Source organism: Doryrhamphus excisus, chromosome 22 (genome assembly GCF_030265055.1).
Source record: "Doryrhamphus excisus isolate RoL2022-K1 chromosome 22, RoL_Dexc_1.0, whole genome shotgun sequence".
NCBI classification, from domain to species: domain Eukaryota; kingdom Metazoa; phylum Chordata; class Actinopteri; order Syngnathiformes; family Syngnathidae; genus Doryrhamphus; species Doryrhamphus excisus.
This window is the reverse complement of record NC_080487.1, coordinates 4,275,177-4,302,230: the sequence shown is the minus strand read 5'-3', so window position 1 is coordinate 4,302,230 and position 27,054 is coordinate 4,275,177. Positions and strand designations below refer to the sequence as shown.

The window sequence follows — 27,054 nt, the reverse complement described above, 5'->3', positions numbered from 1 at the left end:
CGATAGCATCGATATTTGACACGATCGGCAAGAAACAAAACGGAGGCGGGGTCCAAAAGGGGGCGTGGTCACATAAGTTGACGCCCCTTTCTGATATCTCAAATGAGACTTTGACATTTTTAAGCCGACGGTCTACTTGTGTACTTCTCCCCCGCTGCAGGGCGGTAGGGGCGCCGCATTTCCGGAGGTGCTCGTCGTTCCACCCAGGTTGGCTCCGCGTTTCACCTTTCTGTCTGGCATGTGACTGCCAACGGAGGCTTATTACTAAGGTTAAAAAAACAGTAGCTCGCTAAGGTTTGCAGCCCTGCCACCAAAAGGAGAGAAAGAGTTCTCCGGTTGTTACCGGTGTCCTGCCGAGGCGGACAGAGATGGAAGGGCTGTGCGGAGAGAAGCTCCCTTTCTGGGTAAGTTTTTAAGCTTTTGCTTTCTTTTCTGGCAGTCATTCAGATCAAATCAGCAACGGCCAGAGCCAACCAACTACCGTATTTAGTGTGTTGATAAGCTCCCTGTTGTCCGGATGGGGTAATTTTACGCTTTAAATCGAAGTCTATTCTTAACTCATTCCGTTAAATGACTGTGTACACGACACATGCCTACTGTAATGACATTGTACATCTACATTTGTACATAGATCTGTCCATTTTTCTACATTTACTTACTGCTAAGGTACTTATAAAATTGCACTTCTGGTTGGATGCTAACTACATTTTGTTGCCCTGTACCAGTAACATGAGCAATAACAATAAAGTTGAATCTAATCTAATCTAATATACATCATTCATTTGTTATAGTGTGTAGCAGGGGCGCCGCCAGGAATTCTGGGTCCCATGCAAAAAAAAAAAATCACCCGAGGGGACCCTGGGTAACTGCTGTCAACAAATCTCTAGGACCTTACATAACAACTCTGAAGCCTTACAAATGTCTTGCTTCTTCTAGTTCAGTTCCACCACTCTGTTGCTTAGTTATCACTGTCGCTTTCATAGGAGCAGATGGTTTTTCATAGTTAGTTAAGGGTAGTTAAGGATACAGTTATAATCTATATAATGAAAGACCTCACAGTTGTTGTTTTTTTTCCTCAGGGAACTTACACCGCCTTATGCTTGGTAGACATAATGAAATGCAAATCATTCATTAATAAGCAACGCCATTCACACAGAGTAACCGTGAATGAGACGCACAGTGTGCAGTATTGATCCGCATGTGTGTTTGTCTGCTGCTCTTGTTGTTACAAGTTAGTACATTGTTTATACTTTCATTTATACTTTTTAAGAATAGAATGGAATGCATTGTACATTTCTCCTCAAGTCATAGTGTATATTGGATATGTGTTTCCTTACAACCAAGCCCCTTTAAATGATTGTCGCCTGAGTCAGTTCTTTCCAATGGGACAAGTTGAAGCGAGCATAGATTTTTACACATGATTTGTTTTTAATTGCAAATAAATGGCATAAACATTGAATATGTTATGGATCAAATATTCAAAATACACTAATATCACATGGGCTGCACGGCGGCCGAGTGGTTAGCATGCAGGCCGCACAGCTAGGAGACCCGAGTTCAATTCCACCCTCGTCCATCTCTGTGTGGAATTTGCATGTTCTCCCCGTACTCTGGTTTCCTCCTCCAAAAACATGCTAGGTTAATTGGTGACTCCAAATTAGTGAATGGTTGTTTGTCTATATGTGCCCTGTGATTGGCTGGCCACCAGTCCTGGGTGTACCCCATCTCTCGCCTGAAGACAGCTGGGATAGGCTCCAACACCCATTGTGACCCTTGTGAAGATAAGCGGTAGAAAATGAATGAATAAATGAATTAGTATCACATGTGTTTTTCCAGAACCATCAATCATTTTGAGCACTTGTTACACAGCTGCTGTAATTCATTCTGCAATCAAATACAAGAGATATATTTATATTTTAATGGTTTGTTGACTCGAGCCATTAATGAAAAGCGAACACTAAAGAAAAGCCATCAAGGTAATAATGCGTGGTAGCTAGATATTAATAACACGACAATATATACACAATAATATTTAATAACTCATTGGGTTGCGGCAGACAAGGCAAATGTTTACATTGCATTCACTAATAATATTGGCGGTAAGCAGAGCATTGTTGTAGAATGGCAAATTAACAATGATTACAATAGTTAATGTTAAAGCTTTCTGTTATAGAAAATGCCCTAGCCTGTTCAATCCCCCAACCTATTTTTATTTTTATAAAGCACTATTTTATTGTTATACATACATGCTTTGATCATGTAGTAACTATGTGACCATGATAACACTTTAGTAATTTGCTGTATTATGGTCATTTTAAACATTACTTCACATTACTAAACATTACTTCCTTCTTGGCACACGTAACAATGATGTCATGGCATGGCAGATTTGGTTTGAGACGCCGCCGACGACTACTTTTTTTACTTTTCCTGTGATGTGACAGGCCTCTCTTGAATGCCATTAGTGTCATTTTCCAGAGGCATTAGAGAAGTTAGAAAGCCTGTGACTCTCTCTACAAGAGCAAAGCTTTCCTTCTCCGTTAACCGCCAAACTCTACAGCTTTGTTGTTAACGAAAAGGTTAAGACCGTGCACCTGATTTTCCTTTGGCAGCTTATTACACTCAGGAATAGCTACTTTTTGAGGCCATTTGAGGCTACCTAATTTAGTTTCTATTTTCTTTCTGCCGATCCTCGACTACCCAACGTGTGCGTAATCTTAGTAGGTTTGGTTACAACTATGCCTTTGTTTGCTATATTTGTAAAAGGTGTGGCACTGTCCCACCCAAACTCTTTTACATGCGGCTGCATTTGAGGGAAGCAATTGTCCTCAGGATAGAGAGACAAAGCTGGACAAATGTGCTGTCAGCCTGTTTCTATTAAAGGGGACCCATTATGCTCTTTTCTCGTTCCTTTGTATTTAGTTGTGGTGTCCTATAGAGCAGCTACACACAATAACCCGCACAGAAACTTTTTAGATTTTGCAGAATCTGCACCTATTCCAGCTGTATTTTCTTGGATTTGTGCTTCCTGCTTTTCATTTATTCCAGGCATGCCCACTCCGATGTGATTGCTTCCTAACTCTGACCCACATTAGGAAGTCTGCCACTCTGTGACATCACAAAGGGGCGGTTGTACCACGCCTTTTGAAACCGAGCCTTTTGAGCCATCCCAAATTTCTTTCAGGGTCACTTCCAAATGTCCAAACCTCAAATTCTAAAACATTGGCATCATTTAACACAAGAATACTAAACATTCTAACAACATTTATAGGTCAGAAAAGTGGAAAAAGCTAACATATTGATATTGCTTGTCTCTGCAAAAGTTTTGCATACTGTCGCATGTTTGAACAGGATTCAAACTGAAAGAGAGGAAGCCGGCCTAAATGAGGAAGTGTGTATTCATGAAAAGGGATGTTTGGTGGGAAATTCTTTCTTGCCGTGTACATTTGCTATCCTTATCTGTGAGGTTGTGTACATGCAGGGATACATAGTACACTCCACAAGGTTTAATAGCCTTCCTGCTTCATGAATGAGCAATTTAGCTGTATCAAAACAGCTATAAATCATTTTCCCAGTTTTTCAAGGGCGTACTCACACTGGCCTAGAAAGTGTCTCACATAAGGATTGTGGATGATGGGGAAAAATCCCCAAAGGACACATTTTCTTACATGGGGAGATAACGCAAATATTATTTAGTTGTAAAGTTCCATACTTGATGGTTGGGCAGGCACTCCAGAGACGCCAATGTGTCAGTTTTCCATAGTATGTCCCCTTCAAGTCAATAGTGACAGTTCTGCAATGAAAATAATAATAAGAATTTTCATTCATTCATTCATTTTCTACTGCTTATCTTCAGGGGCGAGAGACGGGGTACACCCTGGACTGATGGCCAGCCAATCACAGGGCACATATAGACAAACAACCATTCACACTCACATTCATACCTATGGACAATTTGGAGCGGCCAATTAACCTAGCATGTTTTTGGAATGCGGGAGGAAACCGGAGTACCCGGAGAAAACCCACGCATGAGAACATGCAAACTCCACATCGAGATAACCGAGGGTGGAATCGAACTCGGGTCTCTAACTGTGGGACCGTCCACTGTGCAGCCGAATAATTTTCATTTCTGGAAAAATAAATCATGTGATGTTTCATATGTGTGTGCATTCAACAATGTAATTTAATTCCATTTTGCAGGCTGTGCATTAGCGTTAATTAACACACACACACATTCCACATTTGTAGTGTACAAGAAAATGTCCAGAGGCAATTCCTGTCCTGCAGTCTATACAGTTTTTTTGCCTCTCATTGCCAGTATTCAGTCATCAACCGGGAACAGATGGGGAGTCAGCTACAATGTATGTGGTCTCGCTGCTAAATACAGTTGGGGGGGGGGGCGATGAAACGCATTGCAGCCGTCTCATAACCTCCATTGCTTGTTAAACTGAAATGTATCCTTGAATGTATCATTGAATGTCCTGCCACTGGAAGTATCTGCCCTGGTCAACATGGTTTAATGTTGTCTGATAGAATTGTTTACATCCAGGTGGAAGCAGTTATGGCTTAACTGTAAACCAGGATATACTGTGGCAGTAATACGCTATCATGACTCATTCATCATTTTAGTAGGTGTTTCTATAAAAACATCCCATGATAATGATAAAGAGCATTGCAAAAATCCCACGGTGATAAGACTCTTGGGGGTCTGTTTCCATTATGTTTAGTAACCTTGTCCCCTAGTTACTTTAGGTGTGTCAGGCGATAATATTTTTCTTCAGCATTCCCAATTACAGCACTGTTGAATGTGGAGAATTTTGAATGACCTATAAAATAATCAGTAAAAAAGAAAACTGCACAAATGACCACTTTAAAGGCACAAACCAAGCACTCATGATTGCGCCTTTTTAGTGCGAGGAGAGGGAAATGAAGGGCTCTATAATTTACACGTTAACGGAATCATGGACAGAATTCAGGACCGCTGCGACGCAAGACTCCCATAACTCCTTCACCCACACATTTTGTGAGGTCTGATTTTTTTTTCGAGGAGGCATTTTTACGATGTAAATGTATTGCTCTTTAGAACACACATTGTTCTGAGAACCCAAACGCTTTACTTATGTGGCGCCATCAACTAACCCGTTCTACGTTCCTCATCCCTGAATGCTCTATCACATGCTTTTCTGTGAAACCGTTGACCTTCAAGGCTGAAAGTCTACACTCCCCCGTTCACGTGATCATGGTTTCATTTCAAAAGAAAAACATTAAAACTCTGCCACTGTCCAAATACTTCTCGACTTAACACTACTGTATAGCCGCCAGCTGGAGCAATTACCCAGCACCTCGTACATGCCTCCGTCGATGAGCATGGTGATGCATGGAAAGGGGCTAGAGGCCACCAGCTGTGTTTATCTTACTCCTATCCGTAGGTGGGCCGGTGTTTGTAGGGCTCCATGATTATCAGCATGCATCTCTCTATGATTCATGTGGTGTTTACTTTTAGCTGCGGATGTCACTTGGCTCCCTTTTATTATTGTTATTACCAGCAAAGTCAATGAAGCTGACTGGTTTTGCACAATGGAACAATTTGGATGGTGGAACAATTTGACATAGATACAATAATTTGCATTTGATAGTTGTTGTGACCTTTCCACCCGCGTTTTAAGTTGTTAAAATACTTTTAGGTTTATTTAATAGTCACTAGTAATAAGTTCCAGCGGAACTCAGTTGAAAAATATTATATAATTAAAAAAATATAAAAATAAAAAATAAAAAATATATAAAAAAAAAAATATATATATAAAAAAAATAAAAAATATATAAAAAAAATAAAAAATATATAAAATATAATAAATATATAAAATATAATATAAATATAAAATATATATAATTGTTTGCATTGAAATAAAGAAAATAATGAAAGAGAAATAATCTCAAACAACGCAAACACTACTTAATGAGAAAAATGCTCATTATGATTGATGGTGACAAAACAAAATGGTGTTAAGTGATACCAGTCTATACGCTAACGTGTTCCTCTCTTGGTCCGTTTCTGCAGGTAGCCAATCAGACGTTCCACACAGATCAGCCTGACCTCCCGGTTTGTTTCCAACTCACCGTCCTGGCATGGCTGCCGTGCGGCTACCTATGGGCGGTCTCTCCCATCTATCTCTTCTACCTAAAAAAGAACAACAAAGGCTACATCATGATGTCCATCATGAACCGATTCAAAACGGTGAGAGACACAAAACAAATAGTAGCAACCGTCATATCCTACTCACTGGCTCTACTAAATGGGCATCACATCAGTTGCTTAGGGATTTTCCATTTCTGAAAGAGACATAACGCCAACTGTGCCCTCATTTGTGGAAACAGGATCTGGCTTCATGCTCCCAGTACAGCCATCAACTGTCATCAAAGGGTCATCTTCGAGAAAGCTGGTGCACTGCTCATTTCTACCGAGCTTTGCTGCATCACTGCAGTATAAGCTTCACTTCTCAGATACACAACATATTCATTTGTACTATACGTCATAATTTATACTGATCCTGACAGGAATCTACTTGTGTTACTACAATGGCAACCTAATTGCTGGGCATGTATGGTTGGTGTATCTATCCCATAATCAGTTCACAGTTCCACATGTCCAAAAGGAGTAGGAAGAAGCAAAGCTTATTAAATCCTACTCCTCCATCTGGTACTTTTACAATCAGTAACTGTTACATTTGTTCACTTCCTGCTTTCCTAATATAATTTAATTATTTATTTTTGTTTATTTATTTATTTTTTCATGTTTTTAGAGCTAACTAGTCAGCGTGCAATTAATTCATTTTAAACTTAAGAAAGGGTTTTCAACGCAGTGGCGAGGAAGGACAAAGCAAGAAGCCAAAAACGTACCACTTTAGAGTGACAAAGTGATATTCAAACAATTTAACTTTTTCTAATATTTTTTCTAATATTTTTCTAATACTTCTCTCCCAGGCGTTTGGCTTGTTGTTATGGATTGTTTGCTGGACAGATCTCTTCTACACATTCCACCAAATGCAGCAGGAAGCCAATCCACCACCTGTTTTCTTTATCACTCCCTTGGTGCTTGGAATGACCATGGTAAGACAACAGCACTGTCTGCTCATGGGCACACGGGCATGCGGTACAAATCTTAAGGCTGCACGTGGATTAGAGTGTTCACAGTGCATTTTTACATTTTGAACTGCCGTTTCGTTTACGCATAATTTCATTTTATACAGAATGAATATTCAATTTGGCAACATTTACATAAAAGACTGAATTTGCTTGACTCGTTGTGACAGGGCATGCAAAGATTTCCATCTATTAGTTCTCCTTGCATGAATACAGTATGTCTTTAAGTAATACTACATTTGAACCAGAGCTGAGACGTGTTCTAGTGTGGCAGTGGTTATTAAATGTCAGTGTACCTCTTCAAGTGTGTCTGTGTTTTTTGCTACCCAAGATATTTTGAATGAAAAATACGTAGGCGGAGGCAGTTTACCCGAAAAGACCTCAGCTACTACTCTCATAGAAGGTCAGAGCAAAGCCATAAAAAAAACCCTGCAGCAGCATGTCTAACCCAGCCAGTGTGTAAGACTTTGGGAGCAGTCAGCCGTCAGATTTTTGGCTTACCTCACATGCCCTCAGTTCTGTCTCAGCTAATGGAAGTCAGTCGCTCCCTTCCCCCCACCTCCATTCCTTTCTGCTCCTGACTCCTGTACTTTATATCTCCCTACCTTGTCACTCAGCTGCTGGCCACATTTTTGATCCAGTTGGAGAGGTTACGTGGGGTTCAGTCCTCAGGGGTCCTCTTCATCTTCTGGTTCCTGTCTGTGCTGTGTGCCATCGTGCCTTTCCGCTCCAAGATCCTGCATGCATCCAGTCAGGTAGGAAGAGTCCTGAAATGACCCTGACTGTTTGTCAACACTGTCGTCAGCCTCGCCTTCCTTTTCTTCAACTTCCAGTTATGTCTTAACTTAACAACATTTCATTTCAATCTCAGGTTGAAGTCACAGACAAGTTGCGTTTCACCACATTCTACTTCTACTTTGGATTGGTGGTCTTGGAGCTGATCCTCTGCTGCTTCAACGAGAAAGCGCCTCTCTTCTCCAATGTTGACACAGACCCTGTGAGTAATGCGTCCCTTGCGATCTACATCATCATCTATCCACACTCAAGTTAGGACATGTGTCCTGCTGGGATAAGCTCATCTAGGAGCAGAGTGCCACGAGAATGGTCTATGCATGTTCTTTCAAACACATAACCTAAAATTTAGCTTTGAAGTCAGGTAATGTAATACTACAGTTGCACCTCACCAAATGATATGCAGATTAACAACAACAGGGTTTTAAGCTGTTGATTCCGATGCCGATCACATGGATTGAATGTACATTTTTCAATGTATTTATTCATTCATTCATTTTCTACCGCTTTTTCCTCACGGGGGGTGCTGGAGCCTATCCCAGCTGTCTTTGGGCGAGAGGCGGGGTACACCCTGGACTGGTCGGCAGCCAATCACAGGGCACATATAGACAAACAACCATTCACACTCACATACCTCAAACCCATAGACAATTTGGAGTGGCGAATTAACCTAGCATGTTTTTGGAATGTGGGAGGAGAAAAAAAAAACCCACGCATGCACGGGGAGAACGTGCAAACTCCACACAGAGATGGCCAAGGGTGGAATTGAACCCTGGTCTCCTAGTTGTGAGGTCTGCGCGCTAACCACTGCCCCCAGTGTAAACAATGGAGCAAGACGCAAGCTACAAATGCAACGAGATGAACATCCATAGCTGCACACTTCCTTAAGAGGGCGGCACGATAAACAATAAGAAAGTACGAATAAAGCATTGGTGTTGTTTTTCATTGCTGTTGCTAGTTGGTGATTGATGCAAGCACGTTTGTAGTTGTAGTATTTTGAAGTGGAATGCTAACCTACAGGGTAAGAATCGTCCAGAGACTCCATGTCATCTCTCGCAGCCAGTCAGTGACAAAAAACACTACACTGAGTTATCCGAGAGAGTACCGTTTTGCATACATGTGAATGTTGCCTTGTCTCTCTTCGTGGGAATTTTCTAGCAGCTCACATTTAAATATTTGAATTGCTCTGTGTGATCTTTTATTGCCCTCTGTAAACGTGTTATTTGTTCTGTCTCCTATGTTTGTTTTCCACCCAGAATGTCTGCCCTGAATCCACAGCTGGTTTTCTATCCACTATAACATTTTGGTGGTTCACAAGGTTGGTCACCATTGCTGAATGCACATTGTCCGCAAACAAACATTCTTGGTCCCGAGTGTATTTATATGAAAACAAGCTGTTGACATGTTTTCTTAGCACAGCAGCGCCTTTCTGTTTTCTTCTCTTTACCAATCACCATTTGTTCTCTCCAATGAAAGTTGAGCCTGGAGTACATAAATGATGATTAATGCAATCCAGGAAACTCAATTAAGTGTTTAGAGGAAGCAATTCCTTACCAAATAACGGGAAGATTTAGAGTAAGTAGTTTGTCCGGTGAAAGGAAGAAGGGGAAACCATGCTCATGTTGGTAATCTGCATCATGTACCGATGATGTCATTGTTTTTGTTTCTCAGATTGGCAATTAAAGGGTATAAAATGCCGCTGGAGGCTAAGGACCTCTGGTCTCTGAACCAGCGTGACAGCTCCAAGGCAACGGTGCCCAAACTCCTGAAAGAATGGGACAAGGAGCAAGCCAAAGCCAAGAGGTATTCATAGAGAAGAAGAGTGCAAGGTTAATGAATGACCCATGCATGAAAACCAGACCAGTTCCGTATATGAATATTTAAAAAGTTATCCTCCCATTTTGGGTGGAAGTGGTATATTTTTGGCTTCTTCTTTCCTTCATCCTTCCTTTGTCCTTCTTCGCCACTCATTTGCCTTAAGTTAGCTGCCTTAAGTTAAGAATAAATAAATTGAAGGCTAACTAGTAGGGGCTGTCCCGTTAGTCATCCCGTGTAAGACTTGTGCAATGCGTTGACAACAACGCACAATAGCAGAGTAAAGGTGATAGGCGTGTTATTTCCCTAATAATTTAAAGAAAAAAAAGCATATTTAGGTTTTTTAACTATGAAAATATTTCATTTACTAATATTGAATCCTATACTTTACAGAAATTCACTTATCAGGGTAGCGCCTGGAACCAATTAACCGCGACAAACAAGGATGAATGGACCCAGTGCTTATTATGTAAATATAGAAAGTATTGCAAGAACTAATAATCCTAATTATTATTTTTTTTAGCCCCTCCCTTTTTAACTGCTGAATAAATATTAACCACTTGCTGTGCTTCCCTGCACTGGAGAAGGTGGTTTGATGTTGGCATAAAGCAAATCTTTTCCACAAACACCCATCCAGCTGCTTCCTCTCTCTGTTTTTTCGCTGCCCGAGCGACCAAATTGTAAAATGATATTTAAAAAGCTCATTTCAGCCTTTTGAGTAGAGGTTGGGAAACCTGTTTGGTGAGAAGCTGGATCCCGTCACGCTTGGCCTGTAGGACTTACAGTTGTCAATAATGTGAATGCGGCTAGTAACATTCCTAAGCATTATTCTCCTCCAACGAATAGCTAGAGTTTCAATTATCAGAGTATTAGGTGAATAAAACAAGTACTTTCAGTGCCAGATATTTTTACTGACCAAACTAAATGTCCTCCTTGCAGTGAACAGAAGCTGTCCAATCAAGTTTTGTACTCCAAGCCTCCACCATCCAACACCAACCACATAGAAAATCAAAGCGGAACAAGTCCAGAAGAAGTTGAAGTGCTGCTGTCCAATCAGAAAGCTGTACCGCGCCAGCCGTCGTTTCTACGTGCCCTTATCCGAGCTTTTGGGCCATATTTCCTAATTGGCTCAGCTTACAAGCTCCTGCAGGATGTCATCACCTTTGTTAACCCACAGCTGCTGAGGTAAAAGACACGGTCATTTGCTGGCATGGAGTTTTAATATTTTTTTTATACATTCAATAACTGCAGGTTAAAAAATGTATTTTCTGAGCGAGTGATTTTTTTTTTGTGCAAGGAAACACCTCCTCAAAATTAAAGACTATGGACCATGGAAAACATACCATGGAGGGGTTTGAATGACTTAAAGAATGATAACAGTTAACATGCTAAATTAGCATGCTAACAGCTAAAATGTTAGCGCTAAGTGGCATGGTAGTGCTAAGTGTTTGTGCAAGTGTCAACCTATGAAAATGGGTAAAATGCTATTATGCTATCATTAGCATGCTAACAATGCTAACATGTTAAAGTCATCATGCTAATACCTAGGATGGTAGCGCAATGTACTAGGAAGTCTAAATGTTCCGAACAATTGCTGTGACCATTTTTACCGTATCACAGCTTGTCTAATGTCAAGGCATATGAGATGCTTATATATATATATATATATATGTATAAATATATATATGTATATGTATGTATATATATATGTATGTGTATGTATATATGTATATATATATGTATGTATATATGTATATATGTGTATGTGTATGTGTATATGTATATGTATGTATGTATATATATATGTCTATGTATATAGTATATATATGTCTATGTATATGTATATATGTCTATGTATATGTATGTATGTATATATATATATGTATGTATGTATGTATATATATACCTATATGGTATGTATGTGTGTTGACATTATAATGTGTGCGTCTTTACTTTTTCAGCATGTTGATCTCCTTCACAAAGCAAAAAGATGTCCCTGACTGGTGGGGTTACTCGCTGGCGTTCCTCATGTTCTTCACAGCCTTCATGCAGACTCTCATCCTACACCAGCACTTTCAGTACTGCTTTGTCACGGGCATGAATGTACGCACAGCTCTCATTGGAGCTTTATACCGCAAGGTATACGACTACATGTTTATTATTTGTATACCAGTATGTTCATTTCAGAACGAAACCTCATTAGATATCACATCTTGACCTGCAGGCCTTGGTGATAACTAATGCTGCCAAACGTTCATCCACGGTGGGAGAGGTGGTGAACCTCATGGCTGTGGACGCTCAGAGATTCATGGACCTCACCACCTTCCTTAACATGCTTTGGTCTGCTCCGATTCAGATTATGCTGGCATTATATTTCCTCTGGCAGGTACATGCACACATGTATGGATTACACAAAAGGGTAGCGTGTCTAGCAGGTAGCAGCATGTTCCCTTGATGAAGCCATGTGGGTCTCCAATACAAAAGAAGTTCTAAGGCAGGACCTCAATAAAGGCACTGTTTGCATTCCTCTTGTGACTGCTTTCCAGAATCTTGGCCCATCAGTTTTGGCTGGAGTGGCTGTCATGATCCTACTGATCCCATTTAATGCTGCAATAGCCATGAAGACCCGTTCCTATCAGGTATGAACAGTAGTTTAAGACTGCTGAAATGGAATCAATCATTCTGTTTTTATTTTATTCCCCTTTTTGCATGAATATCTGCCTCCCAGGTGGAGCAAATGCAGCACAAGGATGCTCGTATTAAGCTCATGAATGAGATCCTGAGCGGAATCAAAGTACTGAAGCTGTATGCCTGGGAGAACTCCTTCAAGGAGAAGGTTTTGGCTATCCGGCAGAAGGAGCTTGATGTGCTGAGGAAGACCGCATACTTGGGAGCACTGTCCACCATGGCTTGGACCAGTGCCCCTTTTCTGGTATGTTAAGATATGGTGTGGAGAGTCCCAGAGACGGGCATGAGTCGTGGCTGACAGCAGCTCCTGTGTGAATGTTTACTGTGCCATTGCGGTAGTAGCGTTTATATTTATATTTATATTTATATTTATATTTATATTTATTAAAATTTTAATTTTAATTTTAATTTTAATTTTAATTTTAATTTTAATTTTAATTTTAATTTTAATTTTAATTTTAATTTTAATTTTAATTTTAATTTTAATTTTAATTTTAATTTTAATTTTAATTTTAATTTTAATTTTAATTAAATTTATAAATTAAGAATACTACGACTATATGATGGTAGTGACTGGTTTCAGCACCCCCACAGTATATAGGTTTTATGGTGGCCAACCTAAGGTATCGTTTGTAAGAAGATGACACGTGCGAAAGGTCACATCAAACTACATACGCATCTAAAACATGAAAAGCTACCGCTGATGTGTTGTTGGAATAGTAACCCTATGCCGAGGGTCCACTGGTCTTACTGGAACACTGTCTCACCAGCTGTATTCAGCATCATAGCATCTCTTGTGTCTGTAAGAAGCTGTTGTTTCTGACTAGCCTCTATTTTGATCTGCCTCCAGGTTGCCCTGACAACATTTGCCGTGTACGTGACGGTAGATGAGAACAACATCCTGGATGCGGAGAGGGCTTTCGTTTCGCTCTCACTCTTTAACATCCTTCGTTTCCCTCTGAACATGCTTCCCCAAGTGATGAGCAGCCTCGTTCAGGTGAGCGCTTTGTTTTTTCCCAGCTCCCTGAAGTGACAAAGTACGTTTGTGTTTTTTGCATACTTCTGCTTGTTTGGTTTTGTAGAGTAACTTATTCTGCATTACAGACAAGCGTGTCACTGAAGCGAATCCAAAGTTTCCTGAGTCATGATGAACTGGATCCAAATTCAGTGGACAGAAAGGTCACAGCAACAGGCAAGAAGAAGTATAGACTAGTATACTGACACCTTACTTAAACAGTCGTCCCATGACTGTTCATCATTCCATTGTGTAACATTGCAGCCTTTGTGCACAGTCACTACTTCCTGCTTGTATCTTTTTACGCAATAACTGGACTTAACTTTTATTTCAATAGAGTTTTCAGTCACAGTCGTCAACGGAAAATTCACCTGGGCTAAAGAAGATTCTCCATGTCTGCACAAGTATGTCCCGCTAAGCCACATACACATTTCGGACATTCAGGATACTTAAGATGTCTGACTTTGCACTGTTTGCTTGTAGCATCAATGTGATGGTGCCCCATGGCTCCCTGTTGGCAGTGGTGGGTCATGTTGGCTGTGGGAAGTCCTCCCTAATTTCTGCCCTGCTGGGTGAAATGGAGAAGCTGGAAGGAGAGGTTTCTATTCGGGTATGACTTCACATTAGGATGTTGTTTAACACGCGACCAAGAAGTGGGTTATCAACTGTATAACGGGAATTAGGTACTTGTCGTGGTAAAAGTTCATTATTATCCAGTTGTTCACTTCCCATCCAACATTCCTTGGTGTATTGATTTTTTTTGACCTACTTTCAAGCCAACATCGAAGGGTATAAAACACAGCAATGAAGTCTGTGATTGAAATAATGAAATGATTATACAAGAGAATAAAATCAGACTTTAACCTGAGGTGTAAAGTAGTTTAAGGTTAACACTGTTTGGCTATTCCGTGCATGTTGTTAACCCAGTTTTTAATATCAATTATTCACTACCGTGTTACACATCACAACAACAATACTCAGTCATGGCAGTTCGTCCATTTATTACAATGATAATGTGAAAAAATAGATATATTGTCCATGCAGCGTGCCTATGGTCATTAAAAATATGTATACACAGTATACTATATAAGTATTAACCGCAGTTTTGTACAAGTTTTTTACTTTTGAAAGGACCTATTGCAGTTTAATTATGATTTGTTTTTAATAGCAGATCAACTGAATTTTAATAGGCATAGGCAAAAAAACAATTGTTATAATGTATGTTGACTGAAATCTACAAAAAAAAAACAACACAGCTTTGATAACAGGAAGTGGACCTTTTTTGGACTCTCGTCAGGGATCAGTGGCGTACGTACCTCAGCAGGCCTGGATACAGAACGCCACTCTGCGTGATAACATCCTGTTTGGGAGACCATACAATGAGCAGAAGTACCGCTGCGTGCTGGAGGCCTGTGCCTTAACCCCTGACCTGGAAGTGTTGCCAGGAGGAGACATGACGGAAATAGGAGAAAAGGTCTTTTTTTTGGCTTTTTCAGATGTTTTGTAGTTATGCTACTCATGCATGACTGTTTTTGTTCCACATTCATTCCACAGGGCATTAACCTTTCTGGAGGCCAGAGACAGAGGGTCAGCCTGGCCAGAGCTCTGTACAGTGATGCAGACGTCTACCTGTTGGATGACCCTCTGTCTGCTGTAGACGCACATGTGTCCAAACACATATTTGACAATCTCATCGGTCCAGAGGGGGCTCTGAAGGGCAAGGTATGCTAATATATAATGCATTCATTTCATTTTTTATTTGACTGATGACTGAGTTTTCGAAAATCCCTTCTTTATGTCTGTTGTTTATAATGAGCAAAGCGTTAAATTGTAGGCTGCACGGTATAGGTGTGAATGTGAGTGTGAATGGTTGTTTGTCTATATGTGCCCTGTGATTGGCTGGCCACCAGCCAGCACCCCCGCAACGCTTTTTAAGGATAAGCGGTAGAAAATGAATGAATGTTAAATTATAAAATGTCCAGGTTCTCACCACCAATCATGATGAAAGACCATTGATAGGAAAACAGATGGAATCTGATTGTAAAATTATCTAACTGCCAATGTCGCGTCTACATAATCCATACTGTGTATGTATGGTAGTTCCAGTAATGACTTGCAGTCATGCTTGAACTTCAGGTCACATGGCTGCAAGGTTTGAAAGAAGATCCTAACAATGTTGACTGTCAAAAGCAAATACAGGTTTCCGCTATCTTACACCTTGCTTATATCCTCCGGTGGAGGATGAAGCCATCTTTCAAAAGCTTTTAGCTATAGAAAGATGCATATATATCACAAGTAAATCACATCCAGTGTTTTTTGTTTTTTTTTCTCCCAGACACGTATACTGGTGACACATGGCATCAGCTACCTCTCCCAGGTTGACAATATCTTGGTGATGGTAGATGGCAGGGTGTCCGAGATGGGCTCCCATCAGGAGCTGCTCAAGCAGAATGGAGCCTTTGCTGAGTTTCTCAGGAACTACGCTCTGGAGGACATCGTAGAGGAGGATGAAGCCACAGGTGAAGTCAAAGCCATAGTCTGACACTGTTTGCTGTTTTTCTTCATGTTATTTTTTTTTTTTTTCCACAGAGGAAATGATTGATGGTGAGGATTTGTTCCCTGACGACACCCTTAGCAACCACATCGACATGGTGGACAGTGAGCCAGGGATCAATGAAGCAAAGAGAAAATTCATAAGGTATTGAAAACACTTTTTTAAAATGTGTTTTTTCATATTCTGTGTACTCAAATAGAGGCCTTCCCTTTTTGGCATGGCTCAAGTGCCCACAATACATCCATTTAATCGTAATAAACCAGGGACGACTATACAGTATACAAAACCAGTCACCAAACTTACTGGTACTGTATTTTATTTTAACAAATAATACTGTTTAAAGAGCGCTTGTCCAAATAAAGTCCTGCCGCCAACAGATCAATAGACACCTGATTTTCTCTGTATTTGAGTAAATAAAACAATTCAGCCATTATGTAAGGAAATACAGTGTTTTTTGTGAGTTTACTATACCTGCCTTTTGTTAATTAAGGACTTTTTTTTCTTTAATTGAAGGCAAATCAGCATCATTTCAGCAGATGGTGAGACCACTAAAACCCGGACGGTGAGGAGGCACGGCTGTAGCGTGAGGAAACTCCCAGAGCCCCAAGAGAAGAAGCCACACGATATACAGAAACTCATCCAGGCAGAGACTACAGAAACAGGCAGGGTTCGTCTGCCCATTCATACTTTTTTTAAATCAAAAAGCATCACAATCCATTTCCTATTCACGCATACTAAGACCGGCTTGTCCTTCACCAGGTGAAAATGAAGGTTTACCTGGAATACGCCAAGGCGGTGGGGCTGCTGCTGTCTGTGCTCATTTGCTGTCTCTATGGCTGCCAGAGTGCAGCCTCCATCGGCGCAAACATTTGGCTCAGTGACTGGACCAATGATGCCATGCAAAACCAAACTCAGGAAAACATTAATATGAGAGTGGGGGTGTATGCGGCGCTTGGGCTCACGCAAGGTAAGAAAATGTGTGTGTGTGTGTGTGTGTTTGCCATGCGGCCCCAGCAGAGTTGTCATTGACTAAAAATGAAAAATGTAAGTGTGACAAACATGCAAAAAATAAGAAATCAGGAAGGGCGCAAACATCTTTTCACACCACTGTAGATGATTAATATGGTTAGAAACTCCATTGGAAAAAAGAAAAGGTGTTCCAAGCTTCGAGTTGACTAAGTCTTCTGCACACAAAGATGACAAACATGAACGTGACCCCACCGTCATGCTGCTTTGCCTGTTCACACAGCACAGTGATAGCGTTACGTAATAGCCTATGGGCCGCAGTAGTGTGATATGTTTTCAATGGAGAGCGCTGCTGTTGTTTTTTCCTCAAACACAAACATTAGTTAGTTGATAGTTGATTCAGAAAAAATATATCATACTGTTTCAGTGTAGGCAATATTACAACTTTTTAAATTGATGAATTGTCTACTTACCACTTAGACAGTGGTTAAGACTTTAGGACAGGGGTCTCAAACTCAATTTACCTGGGGGTCACTGGAGCTAGGGTCTGGGCGAGGCTGGGCCGCATCAGGTTTTCCCAAAAAAAAAAAAAAACGCATTTATTAAAAACAAAAAAATATACAAACTTTTTCAGCGCTTTGGTTCCGATTTTCTACAATAAAAGCTCTGATAAAACATTCCACTGTTCTCAAATATCTTAATTTTTATTTTTCTGCACAAAATAAGATGGAAAAATAAATAAACAAATCAAGAATAAAGAAAATCAATCAATCAGTAATAAATAAATATAACAATAATAATAATAAAACGGCAAATAATAAAAACTTAAGAAACCACATATAGTTGGTGGGTAGACAAATTATTTTTTTTCAGATTAAAATGAACAAAGCATTATTAGAGCCCTGTAGACATGACAAACCACGACTATATTCACTTTTATACTCTTTTTAGTTACAACATATTGCGCAACTGCAGAGTCTTGAGACACATGCTAACTCGCAAGCTAGAGAACTAGCGACCTAAACGGTAGTCTTCAAGTTATTTCCCTTAAGCTTAAATAGCCAAAAACTTACCACTTCCACACGGATAGGGAGTATAACTATTAACAGTTATTTAACCTTTAACATGAACATTAATGAAATGTAATAATTTTTTCTGGGTACATGATACCATACAGCATCCATATCAAACTATGTGGCCCGCGGGCCACGTGTTTGTGACCCCTGCTTTAGGATGATCTAAAATTACGTGACTCACTAAAATCAGTAAAGATTTTTGCACTGTAATGAAGGGCGGCATCTAACCATTACAGTTTTTTGTTGTTGTTTTTTTTGGTTAGCATCATTACTCCGTTCCAAACCAAAACGGTCTCTATCCAAGGCGCATTTCCCATAAAAAAAATCATCCAAACCGGCTTTGTTTCAGGTGTTTATGTGTAAAGCATCAAGGCTGTGAATGTGAAGTTTTTCAGGAACCTGATCCCTGTCACTGCATGGAAGACGAGTGCCGCCTGTGTCTGCCGGCGACTCTTGATATTTTCTCAAACAACAATCCATCCTTTTTTGAAATCATTCTCAGGTGTCCTGGTCATGATGTCTTCCTTCACATTAGCCATGGGGAACATCGGGGCGGCAGGGAAGCTGCACCATAACTTGCTCACCAACAAACTTCACACGCCCCAGTCTTTTTTTGATACGACACCGATAGGGCGCATCATCAACCGTTTCTCCAAGGACATCTACGTCATAGATGAGAGTCTGCCCTCTACTGTGCTCATGTTCCTGGCCACCTTCTTTGTTTCTCTCTCCACCATCATTGTTATCATTTCCAGCACGCCGATCTTTGCTGTTGTCATAGCACCCCTGGCTTTTGTATACATCTTTGTCCAGGTATTCTGCCAAACCGAAAAACTTAAATGCATGCTTGGGTGCATGTTTCTGGTTGTTTTTAAGCCTCCAAGTGTTTGTTTTTTATCTTTGGACTAGAGCTTTGTCCGTGTTGAGCATTGCTGCTTTGACTTATCAAAACCATTTCATTCCACTTTTTCCGCCCCTCCCACATTCTTTTAACACTCTTAAACACACAAACACTAATGGCACTTACATCTTCCATAACTCTATGACCCCCTCTAGCGGTTAAAAAAAGAAAGTGAAAACAAAAAAGGCAGACACATTCCAGTTAAGTGTCTACAAAAGACAAAATTAAGAGATAGCAATGTGATGTAAGTACTAAATATGTACTTTGTAAAGAGTTATCGAACTTGTGCGTTTTTCAGTTAGTCTTGAAAGTGGTAAGATAAGCAGTGAGAAAATATGTGTGGATGTGTGGTGGACGGGGGGAGGGGGGTGCGCAACAGAGAAGACTCTGTCCCCCCAGGTTCGCCGCTCGGTCCCAGGGACAGTCAGGAGGTTTACATGAGGAGGGTGTGTGTGTGTGTGTATTAATGCCGTCTGATTGGCTGGGGAACAGTCCAGGGTGTACCCCGCCTCTCGCCCCAAAGTGGGTTGGGATAGGCTCCAGCATCGAAAGCGTATGGATGAAATGCATTATTAATTGAAATGAATTGATATATTCACGGACGGCACGGCGGTCTAGTGGTTGGCGCGCAGACCTCACAGCTAAGAGACCAGGGTTCAATTCCACCCTCGGCCATCTCTGTGTGGAGTTTGCATGTTCTCCCCGTGCATGCGTGGGTTTTCTCCGGGTACTCCGGTTTCCTCCCACATTCCAAAAACATGCTAGGTTAATTGGCGACTCTAAATTGTCCATAGGTATGAATGTGAGTGTGAATGGTTGTTTGTCTATATGTGCCCTGTGATTGGCTGGCGACCAGTCCAGGGTGTACCCCGCCTCTCGCCCGAAGACAGCTGGGATAGGCTCCAGCACCCTCTGCGACCCTCGTGAGGAAAAAGCGGTAGAAAATGAATGAATGAATGAATGATATATCACAGTTAATTAAAGTTATTAAAGCCAAAAACGCATTTAAACAAATTAATTTGTTTAAGGTGGAAGTAGCTGCTTATAATGAAAATGAATCCTGTGATGACAAAGCTTGTCTATTAACAATGTCCTCCTTTCAGTCTCAACAGAGAATATTTAACAGCACTTTGATTGTGTACCTAAATGAGAGCAGGTACTGTATAAGAAGCGGGTGGCCATCTTTTTAACACGGCTGTTGTGTTGTCACACTTGGCCCCCCCCTTCCCCTTCCCCGCCTCCCCCTTCTTCTCACAGGTGTGCTGTTGTTGGTTAACTGCCTGTTGTTCCAGGCCTACAGTATGCTAAGGGCGGCCAAGCTCATGCATCGCAACCTGCTTCAGAGGGTCCTGCGAGCGCCCCAGTCCTTCTTCGAGAGCACCCCCGTTGGGCGGTTATTAAACCGCTTCAGCAAAGATGTGGATTCCATAGACTCCCTCCTCCCACATCAAATTGACATATGGATGCGCACTTTCTGGTACACACTGACTGTGCTGCTCATATGCTCTGCCCTCACCCCCGTGTTCCTCATAGTCGTAGCCCCGTTAATGGTGTCCTATTGGTGGGTTCAGGTAAATAGTAAACAAGTCTGTAACATGCATGTCTGAGCGTGTTGATAAAGAGAGTGTGTGCTGGTTTAGTTCTGACCCAGTAGTCCTAGCAGGTTGTGGCTTGTAGTGGTTTACTAGCCAGATGTTAGTGTGACACGGTCCAGAACCACTTGGTTCACTTGGTGACACACATCATCTCTAAGTGATCTATAAGTGAAAAATGATCTAAAAAACCATGACAATCTAATCTCAAAGCTCTGGAGGCAGAAATAATTTTATTGTGTTGATCCTCATTCGTTCATATTAGACAAGAGTGTTTCACTATCGGTGTTTGATTTCTTGGATGCTACAAACTCGGGATTTATGCTGCTCAAAAAGTAAAAGGGATGTTGCATGGTGCACACTTGGAGATGTCAAGCCCTCGTGTCACTCTCATAGTCTGTTTCTGACAGGAGTGACATGTTTGTAGTCCTTGTCTTTTGTACAAAGTAGCATTTTTTTCTGTAGTCACTTCCAGTTCCTGCTATCTTGTCCATGTTCTTTATGGGAAGAAACAGTAAAGCTTCCACCCCAGCTTCGGCGCTTAGGAATCTGCCACCCTGAAGAAGTTGCACCACCCAAGCAACTAAATAAACCACACTAAATAAAAAAAAATTCACCATTTGTCTTTCAAATTTGCATTTGAAACGACAATTCACAGTCATTGTTGTACACTAATTATTGTGTGGAATAATTGCATTCACTTAGCTGTCTCTTTTTAGCTGTTTGTGTATCTTTGGAACAGACGGAAAAGAGACACGTGTTTTCAATTCTCACGTTAGGATTGTGGATGATGGGCAACATTCCAAAGAAAGTTTTCTAACGACTCCTCTTTGGACCATCTGTGTTAAGGAAATGATGTGCATTGTTGTCACATTATGATCTCATGGGATCACCTACCTCGGATAATATTATTATTCCTGCCACTGGAGCAGCTAAAATCTTTGACTTGAAATCACTAATGGTGTCAGAGCCGGGCGAATGGTGTTTGCTGAAAAAAATGAATAGCGAGTGTTTGTTTTCTGTGTGTTTAATACTTTAAATCTGTACTAATTATATTGTAAATGGACTACTTTAACTAATGAACATTCAGAGTATGATTTAGATCTGTTGCAGAGAATGTCATTCCTATGCATTTGATTGAGGTACACACAGCGGCAGTACATGTACAGATAATAAATTTTGAGCAACAACAAATAATAAAAAAAACACCAAAATTGATTAAAATGATTTTTTTAATGTGAAAAGATATTTCAAATCAAACAAGCACACATTTGAATTGGAAAATGTATGCATGGCATTCAGTGTTTTCTCTCCTTTAATTCAGTACTAACATCAGCTTCATCGATCTAGTGATCATTCTTCCTTCTCCGCATGGCCATTGGCTGTTTAATGTTTCTGTCTACTACTCATTACTACTCACAAAAACCGGAAATGAGTACAGGCTTACTAACCGTACTCACACTCAAGAGTAAGCATTTGCATGATACACTTGATGGACATATTTGCTAACATTGCTAACAAGTGATTTGCATGCTGACTGAACGGGTCCCGTTAACAAACATTTCCAAATATGTGACATGCATTGCATGTTTTTTTGTTTAGCACCATCTTGTTACTGTGTGTGATTGTGGGAGCATGTTTGTGTACATGTCACGACGCAATATTGATTTGCCATGTCTCGAACTGTGCAGCTGATTGTTTGGTTGTAACGCCATGTTTGTTTTTTCTCCCGTCAAACCCCCTTAGAGATTTTATGTCGCCACATCTCGGCAGCTAAAGCGTTTGGAGTCTGTCAGCCGCTCGCCCATTTATTCCCATTTCTCTGAAAGCATCACCGGCTCCAGTGTTATCCGAGCCTTTGGCAGATGCCCTGCCTTCGTTTCGATGAGTGATATGAAAGTGGATGAGAACCAAAAGAGTTACTACCCGGGTATAGTGTCCAATAGGTATGTACCAGCTGTATTGTTTCTATCTATTTACAGCAGCTCTGTTGCAGTGTTGTTAAATGAGCTTATTAATGTGGTTCTGTCATCCACTAATGTTGACTTTTATTATTGCTTTTTATGGTTCAGCTTTAGTTGACAATAGCTGACAATATCTGTTAATTGTAGAGATGCTCCAACCAATGGGCCGATGATCAGTATCGGCACATTTCTGTGGAAAAGTGCACCATCGGCATATGCAGCTCAATGCCGAGCGCAAAAACCAATCACTTGTGACCTCATCATTTCAGATTTGCGTTGATGAAATCAAGTTGTTCATCTAATGTCTGTCATGCAGATGGCTGGGCGTTCGCATAGAGTTCATCGGAAACTGCATCGTGCTGTTTGCTGCTCTCTTTGCCGTCACTGGAAAGGAAAACCTAAACCCCGGCCTTGTGGGTCTATCAGTGTCCTACGCTTTACAGGTAACAATAGCATATAGAGTTACTGGCTGGAGCGGGGGGGGGCAAACTCGAAAACAAATTGGCAGGGTGGGTTTTATCCGCACTCAATGCATACAGTAGTATATAATATTTAACATTCCATAGGGAATTATTTGTCTTATTATAGTTGTGTGTCATATGATTGTACAGTAGAACCTTGGTTGGCATTCGCCCTGGTTAGCATGCTTTTTGGTTAACATCGAGAATTCTGGCTAAAGATCCTATCAATGATGTGAAGTTCATTCATTCATACATTCATTCATTTTCTACCGCTTGGACAATTTGGAGTCGCCAATTAACCTAGCATGTTTTTGGAATGTGGGAGGAAACCGGAGTACCCGGAAAAAACCCACGCATGCACGTGGAGAACATGTGAACTCCACACAGAGATGGCCGAGAGTGGAATTGAACTCAGGTCTCCTAGCTGTGAGGTCCACGCGCTAACCACTAGAACGCCATGCAACCCTGAAGTCATAGTTTTGAACATTTTTGGCTTTTTTGGCATTTTTGACATTGGAATTTTACGAGATTTCTTATAGCAAAATTTTGATTCGTTTAGCGTCTGTTTTGCAGGTGACCATGTCTCTTAATTGGATGGTGCGTATGACGTCTGACCTGGAGAACAACATTGTAGCAGTGGAGAGAGTGAAGGAGTACTCCGAGACCCAGACTGAGGTTTTAACACCACAAATATAATAATGTTTTGTCTATGATCTGAAAAAGTGCTGCACTCGGTGGACAATTGAGTCCGTTACACTCATGATGGCGCCACTTCCATTCTGACAGAAACAGAATTCCTGAGCGAAAATTGTTGTGTTGATAAAAGGTCGGAATTTCTGTACAGTATTTGTTCTGTCCAGCATCATCCATTTATTCACCCATCTTCCACACCATTTGTCCATGAGCTGGAGCCTATCCCAGCAAGACTGGGTACAACAACAACAACAATTCACATTAAGTCTCCAGTACCTGGAGTACCTGCAGAAATCCCACACACACAAGGGGAGAACATTGAAACTCCACACTGAAACGACCCAACGGTGCTTCCAACCACTTGGCCACAGTGCAGCCCATCACAGCAACAATAAACCTTCCATGTTGTACTAGCATGCTGGTCCCCACAGTATACCTCCATGTAAAAGGCGGGGGTGAAATATTGGCCTCAAAGTATTCATTTGCATGCACAGGCAGCCTGGGAGATCGAGGACAAGAAGCCCCATGCCGATTGGCCCATGAAGGGGAATGTGGAATTCCATGACTACAGTGTTCGATATAGGGAAGGACTGGATCTGGTGCTGAAAAACCTGACACTGAGTGTCAAAGGTGGAGAGAAGGTAAGCGTGATGGGAATGGAATAAGCAGTGGAAGAGGGTGGATGCTAGGCCCTCAGGTTCAGCCTTGCTAACTTTATGCTAACGTATGTTTTCTACAGATTGGTATTGTGGGTCGCACAGGGGCAGGCAAGTCCTCCATGACGCTCTGTCTCTTCCGTTTGCTGGAAGCTGCTGAAGGAGAGATCTCCATTGATGGCGTAAAGATATCGGAAATAGGCCTGCATGACTTGAGGTCCAAACTCACCATCATTCCACAGGTACACACACGTACACATAAGGTAGAAATGTATAAAAACACAACATCAAACTAGTCAGTCATTGTGTCCCTGGGCAAGACCCCACTAGTGTATGAAAGGCCGAAGACCTGAATCAGCAGCCATGTTTACTCCTGAGCAGCTGTGACTACAGATGTAGTTTACCACCACCAGTGTGTGATTCAGAAATAAAACCGATAAGACCAATGGCATAAATACGCAGTGTGAGGGTACGTAAACATGGCAGCCAAGCCCAGCACTATGAACGCTTCTGTGTGTCTATCACAGGAGCCTGTCCTGTTCTCCGGAACGCTGAGGATGAACCTCGACCCTTTTGAGAAGTACACCGATGAGGAGGTGTGGAAGGCTCTGGAATATTCCCATTTGCACAAGTTTGTGAGTAACCAGCCAGCAAAACTAGAGATGGAATGCTCAGAAGGAGGCGAGAACCTCAGGTAAGTACTGTAGGCTCCGCATGCAAACATGGAAGGTTCTAGGAGGAGCTTTGATTTGATGTTCCTGTTGCGTCATTGAAGTGTGGGCCAGAGGCAGCTGGTGTGTTTGGCTCGTGCTCTCCTGAGGAAGACAACAATCCTCATCCTGGATGAAGCGACCGCTGCTATCGACTTGGAGACGGATGATCTTATCCAGTCCACCATTAGGACTCAGTTTGAGGACTGCACAGTCTTTACCATCGCACACAGACTCAACACAATTATGGATTATACAAGGTTGGAAATGTGTCTTTTCTTATTCAAGATTGACAGCTCGTGTGTGTTCTTAAGCCTGGATTACCTTTCTTGGTCCTTTCATAACACCAGAGTACGTGACACTCTCTCTGAAGAGTCAACCCAGTGAGCAACCACGACTTCCGTTGACTATTAGCTTGTTAGCGTCCCTCGTTAGAGAGAGACAAGGAGTGTTATTGGACCCGGAACTAACCGATGTGTTATGTCCATCCAAAATCAGATGTTCGTAGGTGGACCTCACTCCTCTATGAAGGACTCGTATACACACAGGAATTGGCCAGGACAGCCAATAGCTGCTGTCCTTACTGTGGAGTTGGCAACACTGGCTCTACATATTCATTCATTCATTTTCTACCGCTTTTCCTCACGAGGGTCGCGGGGGTGCTGGAGCCTATCCCAGCTGTCTTCGGGCATAAGGCGGGGTACACCCTGGACTGGTCGCCAGCCAATCACAGGGCACATATAGACAAACAACCATTCACACTCACATTCATACCTATGGACAATTTGGAGTCGCCAATTAACCTAGCATGTTTTTGGAATGTGGGAGGAAACCGGAGTACCCGGAGAAAACCCACGCATGCACGGGGAGAACATGCAAACTCCAGACAGAGATGCCCGAGGGTGGGATTGAACCCTGGTCTCCTAGCTGTGAGGTCTGCGCGCTAACCCCTAGACCACCGTGCCGCCCGGCTCTACATATACTCAATAATATTCATGTCTTCAGCTACACTAGAGGTGTCCAAAGGGCAGCCCAGGTGCCATTTGTTGCCCATGGCTGTTATTTTATTGCCCCCTAGGCCCAACAGCAAAAATGGAAACATCAATGAAACTCTGCAGTAATAACTGTGCAATAACTGTGCAATAAACCTGTGGCTTGATGAACATTTAGACAGCTGTCAATAGCGTTGATTTGTATTAACTTGATTTCGCACTTTTGTGTGCTTTTGCTGATGTAAACCTGGACCCCCCCCTCTCTCTCTGTCTCACTGCAGAGTGCTGGTATTGGACAAGGGTCAGATTGCAGAGTTCGACACCCCTGCGAGTCTCATATCTCAACGAGGACTCTTCTACGGCATGGCAAAAGATGCAGGACTGGCGCAGTAGAACGGGATCTTAAAAACAGGGTATGAGGTTTCCAGAGTACTTAAATGCATCGTCTGAATGGGGCTTGATGTCAAGCCTTGAACTCCACTGCAGGAAAAAAAACACCAACATCAGGTCATTTACTCTTTTTGCACTGAGAGTAGAGTCCTATGTGGTAAGAATTGGAGTCATTACACAAGGAAAGCAAGCTTTACTCATCCAAGTCCGAACTAAAGTGCCTTCTGCCAGCGGGAAGAGGAAAGCCAGTGAATGTATCATTTTCTTGTCGTCTGGCTCCGCTGCCAAAACGTAACATCACAAACAGGCCATTAGGAGGCTTTTTTTAATCTTTTTTTTTTTCCAACTAGTGAAGATATTGTGCCACTGTACTGTCTGCAAAAAAAAACTTTTGTGATGAACCCACTTATTTTTGTACCGTGTCATTATTTAAGCTTTTTTAATGCATCTAGGGACGTTTGCTCAGTTCAATATGTGATTCTTCTGTGAACCAAATCTATTAAAAAAAACTTGAATTCTGTACCACCAAAATATGAAATATGATGATACCTTTATTAAAAAAAACATAAATACACCAAGCTTCCTGTTTTAAATTGTTGCATTTGTTGGTTTTTTTAATAAAGTGGCTTCATTGATCCCAAATAAATGC

At 41.4% G+C, this 27,054-nt stretch overlaps 1 protein-coding gene across 7 annotated transcripts; it reads left to right on the top strand.

Annotated features, from left to right (window-relative positions):
• The first annotated feature begins 110 nt into the window (after nucleotides 1-110).
• abcc3 (ATP-binding cassette, sub-family C (CFTR/MRP), member 3) lies at nucleotides 111-27,054 on the top strand. Of its 7 annotated transcripts, none has more exons than XM_058061567.1 (31): nucleotides 112-404; nucleotides 6,059-6,235; nucleotides 6,982-7,107; nucleotides 7,758-7,895; nucleotides 8,012-8,137; nucleotides 9,189-9,250; nucleotides 9,604-9,735; nucleotides 10,687-10,932; nucleotides 11,709-11,886; nucleotides 11,972-12,133; nucleotides 12,294-12,386; nucleotides 12,476-12,679; nucleotides 13,286-13,432; nucleotides 13,540-13,627; nucleotides 13,788-13,854; nucleotides 13,934-14,060; nucleotides 14,748-14,924; nucleotides 15,005-15,172; nucleotides 15,786-15,969; nucleotides 16,040-16,148; nucleotides 16,518-16,671; nucleotides 16,764-16,971; nucleotides 20,205-20,518; nucleotides 22,286-22,485; nucleotides 22,820-22,946; nucleotides 23,538-23,639; nucleotides 24,152-24,298; nucleotides 24,397-24,555; nucleotides 24,841-25,007; nucleotides 25,089-25,283; nucleotides 26,297-27,053. In XM_058061567.1, exons 1-31 carry the CDS (start codon nucleotides 369-371, stop codon nucleotides 26,406-26,408), a joined length of 4,632 nt encoding a protein of 1,543 aa, XP_057917550.1. In that variant the 5' UTR covers nucleotides 112-368; the 3' UTR covers nucleotides 26,409-27,053. The 7 variants fall into 7 exon arrangements, with proteins under 7 accessions (XP_057917553.1, XP_057917552.1, XP_057917554.1 ...); XM_058061568.1 differs by lacking the exon at nucleotides 20,205-20,518 and adding an exon at nucleotides 18,549-18,859 and having other exon boundaries at nucleotides 26,297-27,051; XM_058061570.1 differs by lacking the exons at nucleotides 22,820-22,946; nucleotides 23,538-23,639; nucleotides 24,152-24,298; ... (2 more) ...; nucleotides 25,089-25,283; nucleotides 26,297-27,053 and having other exon boundaries at nucleotides 111-404; nucleotides 20,205-20,424; nucleotides 22,286-22,425.

What these genes read in the sequence shown, in the direction of transcription:
- abcc3 (XM_058061567.1), top strand. Translation starts at nt 369, where the DNA reads ATGGAAGGGCTGTGCGGAGAGAAGCTCCCTTTCTGG. An exon ending in TGATGAGCAGCCTCGTTCAG is followed by an intron (nt 13,433 to 13,539) that starts GTGAGCGCTTTG and finishes TCTGCATTACAG; the next exon opens with ACAAGCGTGTCACTGAAGCG. An exon ending in GCAAAGAGAAAATTCATAAG is followed by an intron (nt 16,149 to 16,517) that starts GTATTGAAAACA and finishes CTTTAATTGAAG; the next exon opens with GCAAATCAGCATCATTTCAG.